We start from the raw sequence: 24,308 nt of genomic DNA on the forward strand, positions 1-24,308 counted from the left end.
GACAAACTTGCAATATCTCAAACCCGTTCTCAGTTCAATAGTTCTATGGCCTATCGGATGCGTTTGAGACATCTACTTTGAGTTGGCGACTCTTGTTTAAACTAGCCCCAACCCTGTGTGCCAGTTCCGGTCGTAATCGGATTCGGCGCCGCACGAACGTGTTAACGGGATCTCCCCAGCCTCCCTCCTCAGGCTCAATCAAACTCGCACGCTAAGCTTTAAACAGGCGCCAGCTATTCAATTGCAGAGAATATATATTGGCTGCTATATCCTTACCTATTACGACTGTTTTTGGATTCTTGGAGTTGTCCTCGATGAACGGCAGCGACCATGGATACCTCCGAAGCGATTCACCAATTTACCACCCCGATTCGATCGACACCACATCATTCACCGTCGGGGCGGTCCGTTTCGACTTCTGCACTGCGATCGCCGAATAGTCCCATTTCACGTTTACTCGCATATCGTACCGGTAAAATTAACGGAGTGCAGCCGTCTCCTCCGCCTCAGCCTCAAGTGACAACCACAACATCAACCATTGTGGAAAGGTCGTCTGACGGACTAGCAGAGTTCCTTTACACCAGAGGCTTTCTTCAAGGTGCCTGCAGTGATGTTAAGATTAGAGCCTTTGGACATGACTATGCACTGCATCGGTTAATTTTGGACCGCTCTCCCTTCTTCTCTATGCTGTTTTCTGGACCTTGGAGAGATGCTCTTTGTGAGACGCTTGAGCTTTCCATTACGGATGACCCGAACATGACCCAAGAGGCGTTTGAACTAGCAATTGCTCGACTGTATGGTCATTGTGACCCAGTAGGCGAGACAAAGCATGCCATGTCACTGTTGGCTGTGGCAAGTTTCTTGGATATGCAAGACTTAATTGAGTCTTGCGTGGGACTTATCGTTCGGAGTTTGACTGCGAAGAATTTATCGGAGGTTCTTCGCTTCGCATTGAATAACAACTACGGCGCAGCGAGTACACGACTTGTTAACAGCTGCAAGAATATCCTTTATTGTGATGGTTGGGAAATGGGTGTTGAAGGATGGGATGCAATTCCAACAGCGATCGCAGCAGAAATTGTGAGCGGAAATCCGTTTTTTGTCGCTACTGAATGGGATCGATGCATGTTTGTTGTTGATCTGATTAATTGGCACCTCACGCACCACGAGCGGCGAGGAGAATCTCCACTATTTGATTCCTCTAGAGGAAGTAAATCGTCAATAATAGATACTTCGAGTGAGATCAGTGAAAGTGTTAAGACTTCGGAGATCAAGCCCGACATTGTGATCGACAAGGACGTTCATGAACATCAGAATGACGACTTTACGTCAATATATGGCCTGGAACCACTGCAGCAAGCTATGGAAGGAGGTATACACTATGTCCATTTCACGTTCGAGCAGATACAGCAGTTAGATGCAATGCGAGATGTAGCTGGGGAACGCGTTGTGCGTGCGGGGACATTACGTGAAGCGGTGTGGGCGAATCTTTCGCTAAGGCAAAAGATTTTGACATGTCCTCTCGACAATACGACTCTTGGACTTGTAAACAAGTGTCCTCTCCCATCTCCTGACTCTGCAGGGCGACGTACCGCATATGTCATCCCATCGAACGACGAGACGACACTTGAAGTTGGCACGTCCTCAGTGTTACTTCATTCTGGCCCAATAAGGAAGAAGAGGCCTGTGTCAGGAAGCCCTGAGGATGGCGAGGAGGAAGAGGAGGAAGAGGAACTTAGTTGGACGCGATTTCCACCGTACAGATTTTCGTTGGAATTTAAACACGTATCTAAACTACGCGAGGAAAAGCGTGTGTACAGTGGAACCATCTGGTATGCAGGGTCATACTGGAATATCTATATTCAGAAAGTGAAGCAGCGAAAGTCAGTGGTCCAAATGGGAGTTTATCTTCACCGGGTCAAGGATGCACATGTTCAGAGAGCATCTGGTACATCAGTGACAGTGACCGACGTGGACCGTGCTTCTAGATCGCGCACAGTGTCTCAGGAGAATGATCAAATTGAATTTACTATGGAGGCTGACGTTGACCATGAGGGGTGGGGTATTCCAAGGTCGCATTCAGTGACTTTAGATGACATCCACATCACAGTATCTGACGCACAGGAAATGTTAGGACGAGGCACTGCGGGCGTAGCACCGCCTCCGACCGGAACCGGTGTCAGCTATTTGTTTACACGATCCTCAGCGGATAGCACGCCAACGAATAATACTTTGCCCGAATACATTGACGATCGGCCAATGATCTCGACATATTTTGAGATATTCACTCCGTCGAGAAAAGGAAAACACGCTATAACTTGTTTCTCATCAAGTCCTGATCTCTTCAGTTTTTCGAAGTCATGGGTATGGAAAATTGAGAGAACTGGCCTGATTGGTTTGAACTACGAATTAATGCATCTTACAGGGCTGGAAAAGTACAACCCTCTGTGCTCCGCTAGATGAGCAACAGCAGATGTCAGCGGATGACGAAGCAAACGACATTAATTTAAAGTTTATGATAGTTTTAGGTATGAGTCTATAAGCTGATTAGTATTGTCATGAGATGCGTGCTCACTGTATATAGGAAATGTTTAGCATATAGCATTGGTGAATATTGTAGGGCAATAATACCGCGGCAGGAGTTGGATTTTGATACTTGTTTGCTAGAGCTACTTCGTTAAGGTTAATAGGGAAAGTCTGTGGCACTTAAATAGTCATCGTACATGGCCTGTTTAATTCCTTATTCGGACAGTGCCTTATTACTGTTTCATATCTACGACCAGGACCAATTCGTTGAAATATTTTAGATAGCCAAAGTCCGCCGCGCTGGTTCGTTGTGTTTATGAAGAACGTAAATCCTCCCCCAAACAATTCGGGTCACGTGATTCACACTTTGGTTCAGGGTCACGTGATTTAAACTTGGTGCGTGCGTGTTTGTTTATCTTGTTTTGTTTACGCGCCCTATTCTCGCTTCTCACACCTTCCATCATCTAACCTTGTTGCACTACTAGCAATCCAATGTTCTCTTTTACTGGTGTGGCTGACACCAATTCGGCAAATCGAATTTGGTGCTCTAAATGTGGCGTCTTTCGTGATTCTGAGAGCTTTGAGACGAACAAATCCGGACGAACGAAGAAGCTATGTAATCGACATGGGAAGAAGAGAGACCTAGAGGTGTTATACAATGACTGGGATAATTTCGAGGCAGAGATTGACTCATGGAACCACCCAGTATTGTTCTAATTTCCTTTTGCTTTTCTTCTGCTAATATTCGCGTTGACTACAGGATCAAACTCATTGTCATGATCTCAAGCGCGTCTTCAATTTGGACAGTTTACCTGTTGGCTTCGCTTCTCAGCTACCCGTACAACAGGATGGCTCCACTGATCGGTCTCCATTAAACAACGCAAATCAATATGCTTGCCAAAGTGATTTGGAGGAAAGGTGGCTTTCAGTTTTGGCATCGAAGGAGGAAGCCGGAGATCCCTACGTATGTGTATTTTTGTTCTCAGGATGCTGGTCGCGTTCCCCCTTCTGTGGCGACAGGACGGCGCGACACAACGAATGGAGCGGTTTTCATGTCAAAGCTACCTTGCATTCCAACCGTCACTCGAAGATCGTACATTGGCAATCACATTGCGACACAGTTATCATTCACCATACATGGACCGTAAACTTTCCCCAGAGGTGTTAGAATTTATTCGAGCTCGAAACGCCTTCTCTACCCTGCAGAGATATACAGGGATTTGCAAGCAGCACAGCCGTCTGAGTGGGAGTTTGCAACTCCTCAGCAAGTCTATTACCAGTGGCAGCAAGCGAATTCAAGTATACGGCGACGCGACCCAGATCCTTTAGTTTCAGCTCAAAGTCTGCTTTCGGAACACTCCGGCTATAAACCATCCATGTATGTTGCAGCCAATGTCCGTGGAATGGCATTTTACATTTCTGTTTCCATCAGTGCTCTTGCCTCACGTACGAAAGAATTGGCAATTGATGCGACCTTTGGGACAAACAACATGGCGATGACCTTATTTGCAATCATAGCTGAAGTCGATGGCACGGGAGTCCCATTGGCTTACTGCTTTATGGACACTTTTAAGGACAACAGCCATAGCGTGACTCGTGCAGAGCCAGGTGCAACCACGGCCATTCTCGATCAATTTTTACGACCCCTTGAAGATTATGGATTCAAGCCGACACTTTTTGGGACCGACAGAGACTTGTCTGAGATTGCGGCAATACGCCAGGTATGGTCAAATGCGAGAATCCAGTTATGTTACTGGCATGCTCGAAGAGCGATTCGCGGGAAGGTTACGTCCTCACGTCAAATCAACACTCAGGGAGAATACAAACCCATGGAAGCTCAAAAAGCTAATCCCAGACCTGGAAATTTGCTGGGGTTCGACGCCAACAAATCGCCCTAACGGGGAACATCGATATGGTCGTTGCACTTGCCCCTCCCGGTCAGAGAATATCGTTCCGCAAGGTCGATGGAAACGACAAAAGCCAATGAGCAGGAGACGGTGCTTGATATATTTTCTCGGCACTACAATTGCCACCCATTAATCCCTGACCAAAATGGCTCGTACCAATCTGCAGAGTATGGTCATCGCAGACGTGCTGCTGAAATGTATTACTGGTGCAGATCGCGGGATTACTTTCGATTGTGGGCCTACCTCTTGGTGAACTGGTATCAGCGCGGTCAGTGGGTCCTATGCGCACGTTCGGTCAATGAAACGGAAATTCCAGTCCTGAAAACAACGATGATTGTTGATCGCACTGGCGGAAGATCAAGCACGACTACCTCCATCGCTTTAACCGACCTAGAATCGATCTTATTGTTTGGGTGCTTATTTCTCGGTCAATTCCTGATGCTCTTACTCGCATGCGGGCTCTTATTCAGGGCGATCATCGAAGAGCGACAGCATGTTGGAGGAAGGATTTCAAAAACGAATGGAAGAAGATCACTGAAAAGCTGAATTCTGGGGATGTTTCCGGTCAACACCATCATACCGATCCTGTAAAGTGGACTTGTGGCTGTCCTTATTTCCTGAAGTCTCGGTTTCTGATTTGCAAGCATATTCTTTCTTGTTATGAGCCGATTTCCCATAATCGCTGGACTTTTTTCGAACTATTCAAAGACGGCGGGAATGCCCGTTCTGGAGTCACGAGCAGTTGGTCTTGCAGCCTCGATGTCGACCAACAGCGGCTACTGCCAATACGCAATCAGAGTCTATATCGGCGCCAGAACTGGAGGGGATGACGATGTAGATATTGATCCCGCAGCGGTGGATGAGGATACGTTAGTTGAACTCGCTGAGGATGAGGAAAATGACTTCGATGGCTTCACTTCAGACATGCAGTTCGCGATGAACCTCTTCCAAAACAACGAGCGAAGGGAAATGATAAGTTCCTGGAGAAGTTCATGCCTGCGAATGCATCAAAAAAACAGGACTTTGGTTCAGGAAGTGAAAACGCTTCAAAACCAACGCACTATGCCCAGAACTTGGGCACCTTGGAAGCATCCTGCAACCATGTATTATAATTAAGAAATGCTTCGCATATAGACAAGAGTCTCGGCGTTGGACATAATAAATTTTGCTTGCTAACTCCAAACCTTGCCCTGTACAGAGCACTTTTTTGCCAACGCATGAAATTCTTATTCGCCATTTTTACGGACATAACTGGATTGTTGCCAGCGTACATGTAATTCATACTGGATTTTGTTTAGAGACGCTTAAGGGTTTCAGGGTCAGGGTCAGGGTCTCAGGTGGGCCTAGGGTTTCGTTTTCTAAGTTTTAGGCGGTTTTTGGGGTTCTCCTATTCGTGTTCAGCGTAGATCATGTGACCCAAGTTTGGAGGGGGGAGGATTTATGCCTACACCACGTGATAACGCGTCGTCCGGGTAAGCTTCAAGCGTGATCAGCGCCTCATCTTTGTTCGCAGCCAAAAGGCTGCAGCCAGACCGAATCATGCTGCAACGTGACGAAGGACCCCATGAACTCCCAGTTCCAGTTCTCGACCATTCCGACTCCAGCCAGCTCATCCTCCGAACATCGCGTCTATACCAGCTCATAGCTGACTTATTTCTACAATGAGCTCTAAGGCGATTATTTTGGTAAGTGTTTTACACAGTTCTTTCGAATCCTGGGCAATCGTCTAAAGCGGATGAGGTTGGCGGTGGAACTCGCGGTACAAGATTCAGACCTCTCAGTTTGGACATTCCGAAGGTATGTATATGATAATGCAATTGAAATAATATTTCCATCTACTCATTGTATAAATCAGGTGCTATTCCCGGTTGCCGGCCGGCCTATTATCTCTCATGCTTTGTCGGCATTAGCAACCGTTCCATCCATCAAGGAAGTCCTACTAATTGGATTCTATGACGACAGCGTCTTCAAAGATTTCCTTGCAGAATCTGCCAAGGAATTCCCCCAATTTAGTATCAAGTACTTGCGCGAATACCGTGCGCTTGGTACGGCAGGAGGCTTGTATCATTTTAGAGATGCAATCCTGAAGGGCCAACCGTACAGGCTGTTCGTTATCCATGCAGATGTCTGCAGTTCGTTCCCGTTAGCCGAGATGCTTGCCATGTTTGAAGAGAAGGAGGCCAAGGCCGTTATTCTTGGGACCAGAGTTGAGCCACAGGTTGCCTCGAACTTCGGTTGTATTGTAATGGATCCAGCCACAAAGAAGGTTATCCACTATGTCGAGAAGCCAGAGTCACACATTTCAAACCTCATCAACGGTGGAGTATACCTATTTGATCGTTCTATCTTTGACGTTATTGCCGCGGCACGCAATGCCCGAGCGGAGCAAGCTCGCGACGATCCTTCTGAAGATGATGATGCCCAGGAAGTCCTTCGGTTGGAACAGGATATTCTTGTTCGACTGGCCCAGGCCGACGGCTTCTACGTCTACGAGACCCGTGGCTTCTGGCGACAGATCAAAACCGCTGGGTCCGCTGTGCCAGCTAATGCTCTGTACTTGCAAAAGCTTTTCCAAACTGATATTGATGCGCCACATCTTGCCCGTGCATCTGCCACAATTGTTCCGCCGGTATATATAGATCCAACGGCTTCTGTTGATCCGACGGCCAAGCTTGGACCAAATGTCTCTGTCGGCCCTCGAGCTAGAGTTGGAGCTGGTGCACGTGTCAAGGAGGCTATTCTTCTTGAGGACACTGAGGTCAAGCATGACGCGTGTGTTTTATACTCGATCTTAGCTCGCGGCGTCAAAGTTGGTGCGTGGGCACGTGTTGAGGGAAGCCATATTACTCCAGCTGATCACTCAACCGTCACATTCAAGAATGGTGTTCGAGTCCAGAGTGTTTCCATTTTGGCACAGGATGTCGTAGTAGGCGATGAAGTACGGCTTCAGAACTGTGTCGTCTTGCCCCATAAGGAGATTAAAAGCGTAAGTACTTCTGCTTAATGCTACGCCAGTCATGAACTTCACTCGAAACGCATACTAATATTTTTATAGGATGTCGAGAACGAGGTCATTATGTGATTGGCTTCTAGCTGGGACAATTATTATTCGTAGTCAATTCTACAGTGCCTTAATTGGGTTTAGAAATGCAAGATATTTGTTTGACAGGGAGAAAATAAGATATTATGGAAAGTATCTAATTGTAATCACTTCGCGAGAATTATATAAAATGTAGAATTCAGCTACGTCAAGCGGACCCTATTATAATCAGGTGAACGCTCCGGCTTATTTGGAATTCTGTAGTTTGTTCTTCTCCCAGAAGCGCCAAAAAGCACTAATTAACCTTAGCAATACCGATATTTCATTTCGAACGAAAATCAGTTACGTCACAGCTAAAGATGACGTGAAGGAGGAGCCTCTAGATGAAATATTATTCATCCTTGGTGAAAGAGGCATTAGGCCAATAAAGTCTGTATTGATAATCCTAACATACACATATCAGTTATCATCTCACACATTTATTAACTGTTTCATCCAAGACCATCCGCTCAATTCCTTTCGCCATGCAATTATAGTTCGTACGACGCCTGCAGAATCTCTCATCCCACCGGCCGCCCATCCATCGTCGACGCATTCATCAACAATATCCTGCAATTGCTGTTGATCGGCAATCTCACAAACCACAGCAGGAACAGCTCCTTCACGGGCCAATTGTAATATCCTTCTATAAAATTCAATACCACCGAGTAAAGCCTGCTTTGGCTCGAATCGGCGAACGGACCGAGAAGTATACCGTGGTGAATAATAGTGTTCTTCGGATACGTAAGGTGGATTTGCTATTATAATATCGAATTGATCAGAAGCAATATCGAAATAAAAGATATCAGCACCAGTGAATACTACCGATGTGCCATATCTCTCAAAGACTCGAGCGTTCATCGCACGGTTTAGTCTCGCTAAATCAATAGCATCCAGTGAGCTATCCACACCTTCCACATATACTGACTTGGCCATCGGTGCTCGTAACTGCTCTGCAAATAAAAGTGCAAGACAGCCTGTTCCGGTACATAAATCTAGTACCTTAAATGTTTGACTCGCGGTCTCTGATACATCAGTGTCAGTTCCAGCTTCTTCTGTCAATTCATCACCATCGCTTTCGGCTGTCGTAAAGAACGGGTGATTTTTACGAATTCCTTGCGCAATCTTGATTCCCCACTCCTCAGTTTCCCATCGTGGGATTAAAACGCCTCGTCTGCACTTTATATCCAGAGAGTCTCCGAATGGTTGTGAACCGAGAAGGTATTGCAGCGGAACACCTTTCTGACCACGAAGGTAGCATAGACGACTAATCTTCTCCTGAAAGTCACTGTCCGACACTTTCATGCCTTTACCGGCTTGGTCCGTCATTTTCTCTTCCACATATTCAGTTATCCATCGTAGCTCGGTACGCGCAGTGGCAATAGTGCGGGCTTCGGGAAGCAGCTGCGCTAAATTGAACGACTCGCGCCATGCCCTAGTGACAATCGTCGGCGGAAGGCGCATATAACCAATTTCCACAGTAAGGTAAAACTTCCATCAAAGCATTTGTGCAGAGTCGTACTGTTAAGTGATGACAAAAAAAAATTCAGCGTGGTGAATTTATAACAGCCATTTCAAGGTTAGGGTACAATCGCAGACCACCGCCGAACATCGCAGCAAACCTCAGGTCAGCACGGTATACCACACCATCAGGAGTTCAGATTCCTCTCCAAACACGATTTATAATTCAGCATGCCACAAAAATCATTCGAAACCAGAGCTCGTGAACTTGCGTCAGCTTTTGCTGCCAAGGATTACGAACGATGTTCGCATCTTCTTCCGCAATTGAAGGTCACGTTGTCACAGCTCAATATCCTCGTTCCACTCCTTTCGTCCGATCTGGAGCTATTGGCCGTCGCTAGAGATATTCTGGAGATCGGTGCACTAACAGCAATCTTTCTGCGTGATGATTTGCTGTTCAGCAGGTACATTGCTCAGCTTAGTCCATTCTATGCGATGAAAGACAAGATCCAACCCCCGTCATCGAACGAAAAGAAGCTGATCGCCTTGCGGTTACTTCTATTGTTGTCAAAAAACGATATCGCAGAATTCCACACAGAGCTGGAGACATTAGAGGACGAGGCTGACAAGGATGTTTACATTCGTTATCCGGTGATGTTGGAGAGGTGGCTTATGGAAGGAAGCTACGATAAGGTCTGGAAGGCAACTACCCAACGGAGCGAAGTTCCGGCAGAAGAATTTGCCATTTTCGCGGTTGTAAGTGTGCAAACTGTGCAGGTGGTTTATGAACTGCGGGTAACAATATCGGTATAGATCCTTGTCGATACAATCAGGAGCGAGATTGCTACCTGCTCTGAGAAGGCGTATCCCTCTCTTCCTCTCATGAATGCCAAGCACCTCCTATTTTTTACCGAGGATGCGGACTTGCTAGAGTTTATTGATCAGGTTCGTTATCATGAAGCAAGTGCACAATACCAATCTAATCATTGATTTAGCGTGGCTGGAGTACAAAGGACGGACGAATTTATTTCCCTCAGGAAAATACTGATCCTCTAGAAAGCGGCTTACCTATGGAAAACATTATAGAGAATACTCTTGGATATGCTCGGGAGCTGGAAACTATTGTCTGAGGAAGCCTTTAGAGATTGCAAAGCGTATGTCAATCGCCATGTTCGATTCTATCTTACCTGAGAACTCTCCAAGACTATTGTACAATAAAATCACACATTGCTCATATGCAAATAATCATCTATACGACCATAAATTCAGCTTTTTGTCATAGAAACTACATGTCGCAATATATACTCCGTCTGACGACCAATCCCCCCCATAGACCATACTCTCGTGTCCTTCGCTGATGTTGCCCACTACTGATGAATCTGAGAGCTCATCACTTGTATTAATAACTCTGGCACCGCCGTGCATGCAGCAAGAGAGTACTAGTTTCTTTGCCACGTTGGGATGGTCAATCAACCGCCATACACCCCCGCCTAACGCTAGTTCATTGACGACGTTGCCTTTGCTATATGAACCTCGTAAATCCCAGACACGCAGTTTCTCGTCATAGGAACCAGTCCATATCTGACTCTCGTTGTCATGAAATGGGAGTATCGACGTCACACCGGCGCTATGTGTCCGCCTGTCTTGCCACACCTCTACGCCCGCTCTAAGATCATAGGCTGAAAGAACACTATCATCTCCCCCACTGAATAGCAGTGACCCGTTACTACTAAATGCTGAAGTCCATGCTTCTAGTGAGTGTGCCGTGAATGAGGTTTCAACTTGTAAAATAGCGACAGCCGACTCGGTGGATATCGAGCATAGACGCCACTCTCCTGAAGATAATGTTACAGAGAGAACGACGGGGTCTATGGGAGAAAAGCATATGGACAGCACTAGTACATCAGATGAATCGGCCACGTCGTACGTAGATATTAATTCAACGTCAATTCCATCTTCTCTACTGGGCGACACCCTCCACAGACATATTCTTCCGGTTGAGTGTGCGCTAGCAAGAAGTGACGAATCATGCGGTGAAAACTTGAGGTCTAAAATCGACGAGTCGGTGGATTCGATTGAACTACAATACTTCCTATTCGCTATTAGTAATAAGCTTAAAGCCAATGATTGCGGAACACATACAGCTCCCCGTTGGCGCAGTCATAAATTTCCAGAGTTCCATGTCTGGATCCGTCTTGCTCGAGTTTGTAGGTGCCAACGATAACAAATCGACTATCCGATGGATAAAACGCCAGCGCACAAGGAGATATTTGCGTCAAAGTCGAATAAGATAGAGATATATGTTTCATTACAGCCTACGGATACACTTATCAAATCGTCATGAGATGAAGGCCAGTAAGGTTAGCATATCGTGATCTAAAGCCACAGTTCGATAAGCCGCACGAGATTTTTGGTTGGTAACTCAAGCTCTAGTCGCACAAAGGCAGTTGAAAATTGGCTTCGATTATTATTTAACTAAAACTCTAGCGAATATTAATATCCTGTCTGGTCTGTATGCAGTGCAATTTAACTTGCACGCAGATTTTTCTGAACACGAATTAAAGTACGGTAGCCATCTGAGACCGTTACTGTGGCGGTAGTGGCGGTGCGCCTTGCCAATGTCCCAAAACTGAAAATTTGGCTACTGATTTTCTCTCGTATTCAGACACTCTTCCTTCAGTGGAGACGTGCTTGTTCATCTTCAAATGGCTCGTAAACACAATATTCCGAGCATTGAGTACGATGAGCTAGATAGGGATGTCACGCTACAGCTTGACCAGCTAGCTGAAGAATCCAGCAACTCTTCAGAGTCTGAACTTCAAGACAATTCCGGATCCAACGATGGATCGGAGACGGGTGAATCCAGTGCCGGTAACACGACGGAGAATATTGAGCAGAAAAATGGCAACGAAGACAGCGAGAAGAGAGCTAGAGAGCCGGCGACGAAAAGTGCGTCGTCAGTCGAGGAACTGCGCGAACGATTGGCACAGAAAATCAAGAGTCTCCGAGCTGCGCGAAAGGCGCCTGGCAGCGGTATGCCTGGTGCGCCACTAAACCGAGAAGCAATATTAAAGGTTCGTAAGGCAAAAGAGCAGCACCGAAAGGAAGCATTGAAGCGAAAACGGGCTGCGGAGGCTGAGATCAAGCAAGAGGCAGACACCGATGGGATGCCAATTACAACACCAGCATCGAAGAATGACTCCAATGACGCTACTGGCGCTCTTTTCAGCAAGATCACTTTGAAAAGCGGCGACGAGATCGCTGCAAATGGTGACATCCAGCCAAAGAAGCGAAAGAAAGGACCGGTTGATTTGTTAGGTCAATTGAAGCATGTTGAAGCGAAGAAGGCTCGGATAGCTAAAATGGATAGAGAGAAGCGGGAGACAATAGAAGAGAAGGAAAAATGGAAGCGCGCTATCAAGCAGGCGGAAGGAGAAAAGGTAATTGATGATGAAAAGATGCTGAAGAAGTCCCTTAAGAAGCAACTCAAGAGGAAGAAAAAATCGACAAAGGAATGGAAGGAGCGTGAGGAAAAGGTAGCTATGGGCATCAAGGCACGGCAAAAGAAGCGTGAAGAGAATATCGCAGCACGAAAGGAAATGAAGGCGAAGGGCAAGGGATCAAAAGGAAAGAAAAAGAGGCCTGGGTTTGAGGGTGGGATCAAACGGAAGAGGAAATAAGAATCTTGATTCTGTAAATTTAGAAATTTATGTACAATATATTGCATATGCAAGAACAAACTCTATATTATCCGCGAGAAAATTGAGACTGTAAGAGATTTATGCTAGCAAAACAGGTGAAACTCGCCCAGCTTGCCATGTTTGAGATGGAGGAGCCAGCATTCTGAACAACGGCAAGCCTCCGGTCCAAAAACTGGTAGGTCTTTTCAAACCTCGGTGAGTTATCTTGTGTCATGTAGAGCTCTGCGTATCCAGTATTAGCTTCGTTCGTTAGACCTGAATCAATGCAAAAGTACCGGTAGAGGAGTACACGGCGGCCAAGCTTGCGCGCTTAGTGTACCAATCAAAATCCGAGGTCTTCTCGTCCACCAAAAACCAAATTTCGTCTGACAATTTGGCAAGTTCTTCAAGTGACTGCGGAATATTTTGTGGAAGTCCCATAATTGCAATTGCCTAGTCAAAGTTAGATTGGCTCGGCAAAGGATCTGGTTCATGTCATACCTCAGTCCATTTCGATATTATTGGCTCATTTGCTTTTAGTCTCTCCGTACAATATCTCCTGATGCGTTTCCCAATACTCTTTCCCTCCTCTTCATCAATCTGCGGCTTCAGCGCGGCTAACTTGTTACGTTCTGTGTAAAGATGAAATTTCACTAGATCAAACACGCCATCCTGGAATACAGCGTGCGTAGTATCGAGATATCCGGCATCTCTGCAGCCTTGAACCAGACTCTGCTTCACAAATCCGTATTCTGGCACGTGCTTCAAGGCAGACGAGAGCATTTTCTCCTGTGATGGAGTATATGGGTTGTACGGTAAATGATCATACGAGTGATATGATCTCCGTCGCAAACGACAGAACTTCGAAAGGTGTGCTGGCATGCGCCGGACAATAACTGAAAACTCTGTAGAGGGCATTTTGAAATTGTGAACAAATATTGTGGCTGAGGTTAAATACATGTTAATGTGGAGTGAGTACGCGATTCCGTTCGTCGTTCACAAGTGGGATGCCTGAGTTCGGTATTGATTGGGTTCATATGTGTTCGCTGTTCGATGATCACGCACTTAACGCGCAAGCCCCGTACGCGCATAGTAATCGTAGGTGCCAGAGCCAACTATGAAATTCACTGCACTTCACTATGTTGTCGCATTTATTGTGATATTCTCTACGATTGTGTTTATAGTCTTATTCGGTCGTCTCCCGACCTTTAAGTAAGTACGCTGCGTTGCTAGCCAATGTAATTCGAAAGCGATGGTAATGTGATACAACTTCAGGGGCACAATTGTGGGAAAGGCACATATATTACTATGGCATAAGATACCGGCGAAGTTAGTAGCTGTAGATAAGGCTATCACAGGTGGTAGGTTTGTTGACTCGACAAGTTCGTGTGGAAACTACCTCATTAACGAGAAGAACTGGGCAGTCACTGTATGTACTTATGTGTGTCCTACTTACAGGCAAATGCTCACATCTGGCTAGACTTTCTATGTCACGATCCTGACCGTCGCTCTCATATTCTTTTTCAAAGATGCCTGGCGGTATATCACAAATCCGATTCACAGGCTGTTAATCCCACTATTGGCATTTCAGCCATATTTCTACCTATACCTTTCCGCGTTTACAGATCCAGGATTTATAACGCAGTCGAATGTCTCGCGCATGCTGGATATCTTTCCCTATGACGATATTATATTTTATCCGGATATGCCACCATGTAGAACGTGCCATACTCCTAAACCGGCTCGGAGTAAGCATTGCAGCGTGTGCAAACACTGTATCGCTCGCATGGACCATCACTGTACGTGCTCGGGTAACAAATATCGTGTGCTGTAGGAGTATTGACATACTGTATTGTCTAGGTGCGTGGATCAATAATTGTGTCGGGTACAACAATTATAGGTTTTTCTTGGGGTTCATTGTCAGCAACTTGATCGTTCTCACGTATGGCTCGTATTTGACTTCGTCTGTTCTCTACAAGGAATACATGCGGCAGTATTTTCCAGAAGGATATGATAGTGCACCAAAATATTTTTGGGCAGACTACAGAAAATGGATCGTAAGTGTTTACTCTGCTTTGCACCACTCAGAACGATAGTTAACGGAATATGAGATACTCATACACTCTCAAAATTGGACTGCGGCTGTGTCATCTCTGTTTATGATCGCGACTCTGGTTTGTCCACTAGTGATCGCGTTCCTAGCACAACACATCATTTTTATTCACCAAGGTGTGACTACTAATGAGTCAGAGAAATGGGGCGAGGTCGAGTGGGTCGTCAAGAACGGTATGCTGTACGTCTACGAGAACGGCAACCATAATGCCGAAAATGAAGCACCAGAGGCGGCGTCCGGCAGCGGAAGCGAAAGTGAATCCGGGTATGCGCGTCCTCGATCTGCCGCACCGACATCCGATAAACCGAAGCCTGAGAATAGCGGACGACGGGTATACATTCATGCTTATGTGGATGAGGAGATGAATAGAGCCGTGCCTCATGGAATGGTCCAGACCGAAAAAGTCCCGGATTTGGACAGCATATGTAATATTTACGACAAGGGCGGTTTTTTCAAAAACGTGGGCGAAGTTTTTTTTCCAAAGTATTCATAGTTGCATAAAGTCGTTTTTGGAGTTGATTGTAATATAGGTCACGTTAGAATTGATAGGATACTTTTTGCTTTAGGTTTTGTCACCAAATTGAGGTTTATGTCTAATGCATTATGAAGGCGCCAAGCGCAAAATCGTATTAGAGCCATGCATGAACTCCAAAACCAATTGTCTATATATCGTGACGTTGAATATTTGCCCTATATACAATCCACTCTACCGTTGACTTTCCAACTTCGACATATCCCTCCTAAGAATCAACTCGATTTCCGCAAGGTTAGCCTCTCTAAGGAGACTTTCCTTCACGTCCGGCCCGACGAACGTCTTCCGCTTATCGAAAGCCCAAAAGAGCAAAACAAACACAAGAACAGCTACGAAAACGACCGATGTATAATTCATAGACGCAGGGCTGCCCACGACAGGCATTGTTGACGGCAAGCAAAATAGAACTGAAACAAAAATGACCCAAAGTGTAGAAAACCAATTTGTAAAGTATCCAATGTATCCAGGAAGTCGAAAGGGTCGAGGCGGGAGAACCTTTTCACGACCTCGATATGCGACGATAGCCTGTGGTATGACGTAGGTAATGTTGAGGAACATAATGGACGAACCAATGATTGAATTAAACGCTACCGAAGATGCGACATACAGCAGGCCATAGATCAACACCAGTACTGTTCCGAGGATAATAGAATTGAGAGGTTGCGAAGTACCCTTGTGGATTCGTGCAAAGACGTTGGAAAATGGTAGGCCATTGTCACGCGAAAGAGCATATGATAGCCTTGACCACGTAGTGACAAGTGATATAACTGCATTGATATACAGAAGCGTGATCACGGCCTGCAGAATTGTGGCACCCGTCGAATTCTTCAGTGCTTGCATATAAATCTCGTATGAAGGCAGACCGGTAGAAGTTCTCAGAGCGCTGTCCAAATCTGTCATGCAAAGCATCAGGACAACTGCGAATGGAATTGCCGTAATGCCACCAATAATAATCGTTCCGACCATAGCTTTGGGGACATTAAGACTCGGGCGAGGGACTTCTTCAGCAATGTGAGTTGCAGCATCGGCGGCGACGAATGTGTACATAGAGTTTGCTGTCGCAATCATGAAGGCCAATCCTGTTGATGACCATCCAGACGCATTCACGAAATCCGTGAAAACGTCAGATGCGGAAACCTTTGTTGATGATCCGGTAACGCCGACAGTGGTAATCGAAGCTACGAAAGCCGTGACTGTGAGATATAGAGCAAATCTATTGAACGCGGGCAATAGTTTGGGAAAGGCAAGATTAATAGCCACACATATAACATGCACGGCAGTGTAGAGCATCCAGACTTGCCACCGAGCTGGCTCGTACGACGGATGATAAAACGCAGCGAATGCGACGATGTTTAGTGCAATAAAGATACATCCCGACGCGTGGGTAATCCACCATCCTACCAATGCCATCCATCCGACAATATAAGCAGCAAACGCCCGAGTATTGGGCGATGCAACCATAAAAGTAATGTGATATTGGCCACCAGCGGATGGATAGGCCGATGCCAGCTCGGCCAGCCCCAGAGTGATGAGTCCACAGACGAAGAAGGAAATCACGCAGCCCCATACAACTGCTGGCCGCCCACCATCGGTGAGATTGACCGTAATTGAAGCAGCGAGACCGATCCATGAGTTGGTGATGTTGAATCCGAGGCCGAGAAGCGAGAGGAATCCGAATCGACGGGGCAGTTCACCAAAGTGGCCGTTGGCGCGCAGTTGTTTTTCATCCATATCAAGATCCAGATCCGACACGCGTGATGGATCGATCACGAGTGTCGAAGCCAGTTCCTGTCGAGTATCGGCATCTCCGTTGGGATCGATGTCGGTGCAGACTTTTTCAATGGGCATGGCGGGTGCGCACAAAGAGAGACCGAGAAGTGCTATACCGGAGAACACAGGGCATATCTCGTTCTATGTAGATGTACATGCAGATGTACAAGGCAGTATGCTCGCCAGATCAGATCAAGATAATCTGACATCTCTCCCGCGACGATGGCATAAAATGTCACGGACTCTTGGTTCAGATTCTTAGCCGTGGGTATTGTGGCGGAGTCCTCAACACTGGGGCTGCGGAGTACCAAACCCGCGTAGTACCAAACCCGCGTCTATGATTTAGCTACCGATCATTCGCCCACCAACCCTTTAGATTACATAGACGGTAGCTTTTACACAGCTTATTCCTCCTGAGTGTTGATCTCGAAGGCTTTGAGCATATTATTATTATTACGAGAGACATACAAAACGAATCTATAGTCATCCTATACCAATATGCGTGATGCCCTGAATCTGTGATGCGTTTGCATCGTGACTCAATAAGTGGAATTAATTAGGATTGATAGTTCATGCATTAATCGATGTTGGTAGAGTCTTGAGTGCTGACTGGGGGTTGCCCTTGGCTGATAGACCAGATTTCGGCATTTTTCAGAAGTTCACAATCCAGGGCTGTCTAATACAAGTGACAACAACATACAATAATGCGCGAACTTGCGCTCCTGAAATAGATGCTTATTCTGCCTATTACAAATGCCAAACTGTAAACACGGTTCGCCCCAGCTGGTTGGTGACTGTCAATCACTGAAGCAGAGGTTAAGGAAAAATACCCTAACCTAATAACTCTAGTTGTCTCATGTTGAGGCGACCGACGATATCGACAAGGCCACAAATCGGGTTTTGGGTCGGTTCGCGTTGGTACAATTTGCGGCATTGAGTGTTGCCAATATATTATTCACTTAGAGTCCAGGCTTTCTCGGCTCAAAGACTGCGAGCTCGAAATTGGCACATTGAAAATCGCATCACTTCCTGATCGTAGTCGGGCTTGTTATTCCTTTTTGGATTCCCCTACACTGTATGTGCGTTGATTTTTCCAACGTCTCTTTATTCTTTTATTCGTTGTGCAAATGAGCGCTGGTGTATCTGGTCCCCAAAGTGCTACAACCAACAGCGGTCCTATTGATCGTGCGGAAGCCAGTCCGTCTTATACGGCTAGTGTTGCTACTGCTACAAACGTCGCCGAAGACGAAGTCAGCCAACTTATTCACGATATTTGGAAAGAAGAGTCGCGGAAAGAGGAACAGTCCCTTCGTCAGGCCGCTCTCGCATCGCTTACTGGAAAAAAGATCGCCGTCGGGAAAGTGACTTCAGAAGCTACGACTGCCACTATTGCTGCTGCCACCGATCCCGTTTTGACAGCTTCGACTACTACACAGCCTGCCACTCTCGCATCGACAGTTTCCACTACTACACAACCTACTACTCTCGCATATACGCAGTTATCCACGGCGACAACGTCGACAACGTCGACAACGTCACCGGCTTCACTGTCTACGACCGGCGTGCTCAAACCTTTACATAGATCAGCGGTCCCAGCTTCCGAAACTTCCGAAACCGGGGGGAATTCATCTCAAGCAATGGCAGGTAAGAAGAACAGGCGATCGAAAAAGCGCGGTTCCGTCAAGGTCAATCCGCCGCAAAATTCGATTACTCTGGCGCCCGTTGCTGATCTCCCGCAACCATCTAAGCGGGGAGTAATCGATTTGAAGAAGTCTAGTGGCGGTCTGGACTTGCTGCCTCAAAGTAGTTCGGCGAATACCATTATCCACTCAGTGCCATCCGCGCCCGGTGTTACTGAAGCCTCGCAGAACGGGTATTTACCGGACTGCAACAGCAAGGTCGATGTCGGTCTCCATACAGCCGTGGAATGCCAACCGGAAGCTTCACAGCGAGCTGCTTCTTCTGGGTCGGCTGTTTTGCAAGATAATACGGCGTCGCCTACTATCCTTCTTGCGAGTACACAGCCGACTTCTTCAACAACGACTTCAGGTGTTCGCTCGCTTGCGACTAAAATTGCCTCCGTCTCGCCCCGGCGAGTGCCTCAGCGCGCGTCGATATCTCTGCCAGACGGGACTGGAAAACAAGTTCCGCCAAGTTGCATTCCGGATATCTCATCGCGCCAGCCAATTGGTAGTATGTCCTCTACTTCACCCGCATTCTCAACAACCTGTGCAGAGGTTACAGATGCTTCTGAGATGGCAGTCCATCCTAGACATGGCCAAAAACTCGCACTCTCGACACATTCTGAGTCTCCTAGAATATTTCCAACCGGTGAAAATGCATCAGTTATAGAGCTGCCATCTCATGCACTAGCCTTAACAGGAGACACACCCATGGCTGACGCGCCATTCAGCCCCTCTCTGGCTTCAACCGGTGTTTCACATCCAGGCGGGACATCTTCTATTGACGATGCCATCTCGGCTCTCAATAATGCCCTTTCGAAATTTGATGCTGTGATTCCGGCGGACTTAAATGCGGCCGAGGACGATTCGCTCATCCCATGGCTTCTTCGGTCTGCGTTGGATGCTCAGTCCTCCGTTATTCGCATACTTTCTGAGGAGCGTGGCCTGCTTCGAGCCCAGGTGCGAGAGTCAACCGAGCACGCCGAGCGGCTTGTCATGGAAAACGCGCGACTGGAAAGCCAGATTCGGGACATGGTTTCGAAGCTAGTTGAGCGGGAGCGTAGACGGGCAGAGAAGGATTTGCTGCTGCAGCTACAGATGGATGTGCCTACACTCTCTTCTTCGATGTCTACTACAAATATATTAACACCTGCACTACCTCAAGCGTCATATGCAACGCCACCGCACGCGCCACGAGCACTATCGCAGGCGCTACCATGGCCAAGCCAGGTATCACGAGTAACACGGCTGGCAACACAAGCACAACTAAAGGCAGAACAAGCACGGCAGGCAACACGAGCACAACCGCAAGCACCACCAGCACCACCAGCACCACCAGCACCACAAGCACCACAAGCACCACAAGCACCACAAGCACCACAAGCACCACAAGCACCACAGGCACAACAAGCACAACAAGCACAACAAGCACCACAAGCACAACAGCCGGCGCCGCGAGCACCATCGCACGTATCACCTGCACCCCCTGCACCATCGTCTGCTACCCCTCAAGGCTCAATCCAGACTCCAGCTCAAGAAACTGGTCCTGTTCCGGTATCTATTGCGCCTATACCTGACGTTGGGCCTGTCGCTGTGCCAGCGATTGCACGGCAAGATTATTCGCATCCACCAGCTACGAGTTCATCCCAGCCTTCAACTCCCGGTGCAGCATTGCCGGTTGCGACTAAGCAGTTGACTCCGTCGGTGGTGGCAGGACAAGTGTCAGCTCAGTCAGGAGCATCAACACTATCATTACTAGGTGAGGCGCCCCCGCCAACCGTCGTCCTTACGTCTGACACTACGAACGCATCGAATCGTACAGGAGCAAAGCCAAGCGTATCAAAGTCTGCTGGGCCCCCTTTAGAACCGGGTGGACTTCGATGCCAAGAGCCTGAGAGAAAGAGTCCTCGCCCAAGACGTCCGCATCCTAAAGAGCCTACGCCACCACCTAGTCGGTTAGCGCACCCCGCTGTGCCTTTTGCTGCTTCTACTACGACGATTTCATCGCCTCGCCTGCTTCCAGCTAGGCAGCTTGCACCTCAGAAAGTGAACTCACGATATCCTAGTCCGCCGATAGAGCAACTACCAGCTACAGCGCCCGAGGCTCAGAGACGGAGGCAGCATGTGCCAGACGATGTTGATGCGCGCGATACAAAGCGGCCAAGAATTGACCCACAATCCACGAGAGCTGAGAATCCCCTTTGGAATCATATTAACAACAGTAATTATCAGAAGGATGAAGGTCGGGAAATGCAGCGGGAGGATGCTGCTGTCTTGGCAGATCGGATTGGTGGTGGTTATTTGCAGAGGGAACATGACAACAGTCACTACTATGAAGAAAGTAATGCTGGTGCGCTTGGAGGTCGGTTAGGAACTATGTCAAGTTCTGTCGAACCACTTGGCAACCGGATTGGGGGTGGGAAGTCGTCTGCGACTAGCTGGCAGAATTCGCAGTCTGACATTAGCATTCGACTGGGCGGCAACGGGTTTATCCCATCTGCAGACCTACTGGTTAGTAACTTAAGTGGTGGAGGTGGATCTTCGGAATTTGGGAATCGTATTGGCGGCGGCAGCACGATCTTTTTTAAGGATCGTATGGATGACGCAGCGGTGAGACCGTGGCATGATAATAGAGGTCTTAACCGCTGAGGGCCAGATCTGAAACTGAAAGATGCTCCGGTTATGTTACTCTTTGTTATTTGGCATCTTGCCGCAGACTCTAATCTATAGAGAATTCCTAGCGATAATGTTCATAATTTGTTGACAAATAATGCGCGTCAGAATTATTGGTGCTGTATACTAGCTGTCGATTTTAGAAACGACTGTATGTTCCCTAGTATTCCGTTTTATCAATTGCGCCTGAGAGGAATTAAATAGATATTATGCAGGCAGAGAAAGAGTACATCGGTTAGTGTTTTCACTGTGTACATCACTATGCCCCTAATTGTGATCTGATACTCAAGACGAAGACAGCTGGATACGACGCGATCGCAAAACATTTTCTTCTTTGATTACTTTAGTATGGCTGCCTACCGGACCTTGTAATCGGCTTGTATATTTGTATTGCGAAGTACATACATTAATTTGTTGATGACGTTTGTCTGTACACTTTCAGCAATTGGTGGAAAAATGGGGAGGAATAGCGCAACAATGATCCCTCTTTGGCTGTAATTGCACGAAAAGTATTACAACAATTAACTCAGGTATTCAAGAGCATGGAGAATCAGGAGTCTGTAGAGTCTTCCCACATATCCAGTAGAAAAATCTTTTAAAAAGTATAATAGCAACACCTAACGTCTCCAGCATAATCTTACTGAATTTGCCCAGCGGTTGTTGTTCATCCGACCGACTTGCCCCTTTCATAAGCCATACTTCCTGTTGGACAAAACCGTTCCGACAGGCACTTTTATACTCGTCAGTCACCTGCATGATGAAATATTAATGCTTCTCTCCCTCTTTTGCGCTCACCATTGCCGAGTGCAGCGACTATTCTTAAATGAGCTACATTCTACTTTGCTCATCAAGGCTTGGTTAGTATGTCTCTCTGATGGTGGGCCGTTAAATAAAGGTCGATTTGCTAACTGAATTGATGGCTAGATTGCAATCGGACGTATTTACAACGACATATATCTTTCAACTTGAGGGAATCCAGTTGCGATCGCAATGGCGCAAGGAGTTACGATCGCAATGGCGCAAGGAGTTACTACAGCTGTAACTGTTGCAGTAGATGCATCTCCATCGCCAACACCTGTAATTTCACCAGCTTCCACTGCAGCCGTCCCGATAGCCAAACCTTCTATCATTTACAATGACGACAAAAATTCAGCTACGATTACGATTGCAGCAACAGCGACCGACTCGGACGATGACCCTGACATAGAATTCTTAGCCAACGCGTTACAATGCCACCTCAGTTTCAATATAGCCAAGGCTGCTGATTCACCCTCTTTATCGTCGGATTTACGGTCGTCGTCGACATTCTCATCGGTAGAATCGATGTACTCGACGATCTCATCCGTGCTCTCATCTTCAAAGACAACTTCAGAAATGCCGTCTTATATGGGGCTCAATTCGTCGCGCAGTCATACTACGACGCCATTCAGCATGGCGGGATTTGTCAAGAAAAACGCTAAGCCTGGACTTGCTCGCAAAGTTAGTCTAGCAGAATTTCAAAAACAACAAGTCTTTCTTGAGTTCAGAACGTGGAGCGATGAGAGTAGCGATACCGAAGATGAGGACGAGGATGATGGTGACGCACAATTGGACGAGGAAGAGGAGGCAGCACGTGATGGTAGGACTGGAGACGAGGACCGTCCTAAGATTACTAGTGGCCAGTCAGCAGTTCTCTTACGGAGGTTGAAGAAGAGGGTCGAACGGGACACGTTAAAAGCTCCCAGACCCGTTCTAGCCAGAGTCGATACCGCTAGCTCGGCGAATTCGATGATCACAGTTATGAGCGCATCTGTGGATGCGACCGACTCGTGTAATTCTTCTGAAAAGGCACAATTACTTAATAAGATTGAGGCACTAACAAAGGAGCTGAACGAGGCTAGGGCCGGGCATGTGGAGCTCAAGAACAGATACAAGATATTGGCTGCTAGATATGACGAAGGGCATCGTGAGAATGAGCTGCTGCGATCACGTATATCTGACCATGAAGCTAAAATCGAGTCTCGAGGGCCACCAGGACCGGCGATTCCTCCAGGTCTTCCGACTCCAGTAATGTCCAATGCGCATGTGCCAGGAGCTAAACCCAATGGCCGTCTTTTGAAGTCCACTCAAGGCGTACCCTCCTCCGGTCGGCCATATCCGGCAGCCTCAGCTGCAACACCAAAGCCTCAGGCACTTTCGAAGCCAGCAGCTATATCGAAAGAACCAAATAAGAACCTTCCGAATTCTAAAGTTTATGAGCTTTGCGGAGCACTAGCATACTCAAACAATGCATTAAGGAAAGGGTTGGCAATGAGCCCAGGAGCAGGAGTCGTAAATATTCCGAATATGCTGGAGAAGACAATGGAGCGACCCGGGTACAGATTCGAGCCCAATAGCGTTACGATCATATGTTGCTCGTATGTCACTTTGCTGCATTCCCGATTTATTAGGCTGACTTGCTAACGCTTGATAGAAAAAATCATGATGCCCCAACAATTCGTAGTGATATATTTACTCTTTTCCGAGACAAAGCTTCCTCGAGCCCACTTACTAAAGTATCCCGCGATACGAAAGTATCGCAGAAGCCACTGTGTATTATGAACTGCGTGAACGACAGAGCTGCTAGTGCAGTATTTGAAGCGCTGAGTGTGCATCCTTCGTATCAAACTTTTACGTTGATATTGAGTTAGATGGAATTTCTGAGTCATAATGTCGAATCTCTAGAGCAGGTGTGTAAATACGCATCACTGTTCTTTTTGTCTGGATATTGGATTCTTGTAATACTATGCAAAGGTCATGCAGTGGGTTTGACAGCTATTATTCGGTTTCTATGAATTGGGTAGTGCTCTAACTTGTAATTATATCACATTTGTTGCATAGCATAGATATATTCCACTCCTGGAGAG

General features: G+C 46.9%; 14 protein-coding genes across 14 annotated transcripts; 10 read left to right on the plus strand and 4 right to left on the minus strand.

The window, feature by feature from the left end:
- Nucleotides 1-149: 149 nt before the first annotated feature.
- V1508DRAFT_202748 (uncharacterized protein) lies at nt 150-2,848 on the plus strand. The gene is made up of 2 exons (XM_066936209.1): nt 150-2,528; nt 2,585-2,848. Exon 1 carries the CDS (start codon nt 331-333, stop codon nt 2,461-2,463), a length of 2,133 nt encoding a protein of 710 aa, XP_066794472.1. The 5' UTR covers nt 150-330; the 3' UTR covers nt 2,464-2,528; nt 2,585-2,848.
- Nucleotides 2,849-3,689: 841 nt separating this feature from the next.
- On the plus strand, nt 3,690-4,226 carry V1508DRAFT_332230 (uncharacterized protein; the record flags this gene model as incomplete). The annotated part of the gene is made up of 1 exon (XM_066936649.1): nt 3,690-4,226. A coding segment is annotated over one exon (537 nt), but the record flags the coding sequence as incomplete, so codon positions are not given.
- A 218-nt stretch (nt 4,227-4,444) lies between these two features.
- Nucleotides 4,445-4,773, plus strand: V1508DRAFT_421592 (uncharacterized protein). The gene is made up of 2 exons (XM_066940901.1): nt 4,445-4,620; nt 4,677-4,773. Exons 1-2 carry the CDS (start codon nt 4,491-4,493, stop codon nt 4,733-4,735), a joined length of 189 nt encoding a protein of 62 aa, XP_066794474.1. The 5' UTR covers nt 4,445-4,490; the 3' UTR covers nt 4,736-4,773.
- Nucleotides 4,774-4,966: 193 nt separating this feature from the next.
- Nucleotides 4,967-5,820, plus strand: V1508DRAFT_463108 (uncharacterized protein). Its single transcript, XM_066942860.1, has 2 exons — nt 4,967-5,652; nt 5,783-5,820. The coding sequence occupies exon 1, from the start codon at nt 5,094-5,096 to the stop codon at nt 5,547-5,549; it is 456 nt and encodes a 151-aa protein (XP_066794475.1). The 5' UTR covers nt 4,967-5,093; the 3' UTR covers nt 5,550-5,652; nt 5,783-5,820.
- A 78-nt stretch (nt 5,821-5,898) lies between these two features.
- V1508DRAFT_373675 (nucleotide-diphospho-sugar transferase) lies at nt 5,899-7,973 on the plus strand. The gene is made up of 4 exons (XM_066937542.1): nt 5,899-6,118; nt 6,174-6,230; nt 6,289-7,419; nt 7,489-7,973. Exons 1-4 carry the CDS (start codon nt 6,095-6,097, stop codon nt 7,513-7,515), a joined length of 1,239 nt encoding a protein of 412 aa, XP_066794476.1. The 5' UTR covers nt 5,899-6,094; the 3' UTR covers nt 7,516-7,973.
- On the minus strand, nt 7,628-9,034 carry V1508DRAFT_421597 (S-adenosyl-L-methionine-dependent methyltransferase). Its single transcript, XM_066940902.1, has one exon. It carries the CDS (start codon nt 8,974-8,976, stop codon nt 7,945-7,947), a length of 1,032 nt encoding a protein of 343 aa, XP_066794477.1. The 5' UTR covers nt 8,977-9,034; the 3' UTR covers nt 7,628-7,944.
- Nucleotides 9,035-9,133: 99 nt separating this feature from the next.
- On the plus strand, nt 9,134-10,294 carry V1508DRAFT_456926 (SAC3/GANP/Nin1/mts3/eIF-3 p25 family-domain-containing protein). Its single transcript, XM_066942665.1, has 3 exons — nt 9,134-9,729; nt 9,787-9,918; nt 9,969-10,294. The coding sequence occupies exons 1-3, from the start codon at nt 9,205-9,207 to the stop codon at nt 10,101-10,103; spliced, it is 792 nt and encodes a 263-aa protein (XP_066794478.1). The 5' UTR covers nt 9,134-9,204; the 3' UTR covers nt 10,104-10,294.
- Nucleotides 9,961-11,406, minus strand: V1508DRAFT_202600 (WD40-repeat-containing domain protein). The gene is made up of 2 exons (XM_066936208.1): nt 11,116-11,406; nt 9,961-11,065 (listed from the first exon to the last, which is right to left on the minus strand). Exons 1-2 carry the CDS (start codon nt 11,280-11,282, stop codon nt 10,219-10,221), a joined length of 1,014 nt encoding a protein of 337 aa, XP_066794479.1. The 5' UTR covers nt 11,283-11,406; the 3' UTR covers nt 9,961-10,218.
- Nucleotides 11,198-12,735, plus strand: V1508DRAFT_421602 (surfeit locus protein 6-domain-containing protein). The gene has a single exon (XM_066940903.1). It carries the CDS (start codon nt 11,679-11,681, stop codon nt 12,651-12,653), a length of 975 nt encoding a protein of 324 aa, XP_066794480.1. The 5' UTR covers nt 11,198-11,678; the 3' UTR covers nt 12,654-12,735.
- V1508DRAFT_421603 (ubiquinone biosynthesis protein coq9, mitochondrial) lies at nt 12,644-13,815 on the minus strand. Its single transcript, XM_066940904.1, has 3 exons — nt 13,155-13,815; nt 12,950-13,106; nt 12,644-12,896 (listed from the first exon to the last, which is right to left on the minus strand). The coding sequence occupies exons 1-3, from the start codon at nt 13,611-13,613 to the stop codon at nt 12,721-12,723; spliced, it is 792 nt and encodes a 263-aa protein (XP_066794481.1). The 5' UTR covers nt 13,614-13,815; the 3' UTR covers nt 12,644-12,720.
- V1508DRAFT_421607 (DHHC palmitoyltransferase-domain-containing protein) lies at nt 13,607-15,456 on the plus strand. Its single transcript, XM_066940905.1, has 5 exons — nt 13,607-13,865; nt 13,929-14,082; nt 14,134-14,452; nt 14,514-14,710; nt 14,765-15,456. The coding sequence occupies exons 1-5, from the start codon at nt 13,771-13,773 to the stop codon at nt 15,257-15,259; spliced, it is 1,260 nt and encodes a 419-aa protein (XP_066794482.1). The 5' UTR covers nt 13,607-13,770; the 3' UTR covers nt 15,260-15,456.
- V1508DRAFT_421611 (amino acid/polyamine transporter I) lies at nt 15,297-17,328 on the minus strand. The gene has a single exon (XM_066940906.1). The coding sequence runs from the start codon at nt 17,144-17,146 to the stop codon at nt 15,473-15,475; it is 1,674 nt and encodes a 557-aa protein (XP_066794483.1). The 5' UTR covers nt 17,147-17,328; the 3' UTR covers nt 15,297-15,472.
- A 562-nt stretch (nt 17,329-17,890) lies between these two features.
- Nucleotides 17,891-21,399, plus strand: V1508DRAFT_389429 (uncharacterized protein; the record flags this gene model as incomplete). The annotated part of the gene is made up of 2 exons (XM_066937888.1): nt 17,891-19,149; nt 19,378-21,399. Exons 1-2 carry the CDS (start codon nt 18,196-18,198, stop codon nt 21,397-21,399), a joined length of 2,976 nt encoding a protein of 991 aa, XP_066794484.1. The 5' UTR covers nt 17,891-18,195.
- Nucleotides 21,400-22,413: 1,014 nt separating this feature from the next.
- Nucleotides 22,414-24,092, plus strand: V1508DRAFT_398836 (uncharacterized protein; the record flags this gene model as incomplete). The annotated part of the gene is made up of 2 exons (XM_066938225.1): nt 22,414-23,819; nt 23,876-24,092. The coding sequence occupies 2 exons, from the start codon at nt 22,414-22,416 to the stop codon at nt 24,090-24,092; spliced, it is 1,623 nt and encodes a 540-aa protein (XP_066794485.1).
- Between the last annotated feature and the right edge of the window lie 216 nt (nt 24,093-24,308).

This window comes from Lipomyces doorenjongii (genome assembly GCF_038497915.1).
Source record: "Lipomyces doorenjongii strain NRRL Y-27504 unplaced genomic scaffold V1508scaffold_44, whole genome shotgun sequence".
Classification (NCBI taxonomy): Eukaryota; Fungi; Ascomycota; class Lipomycetes; order Lipomycetales; family Lipomycetaceae; genus Lipomyces; species Lipomyces doorenjongii.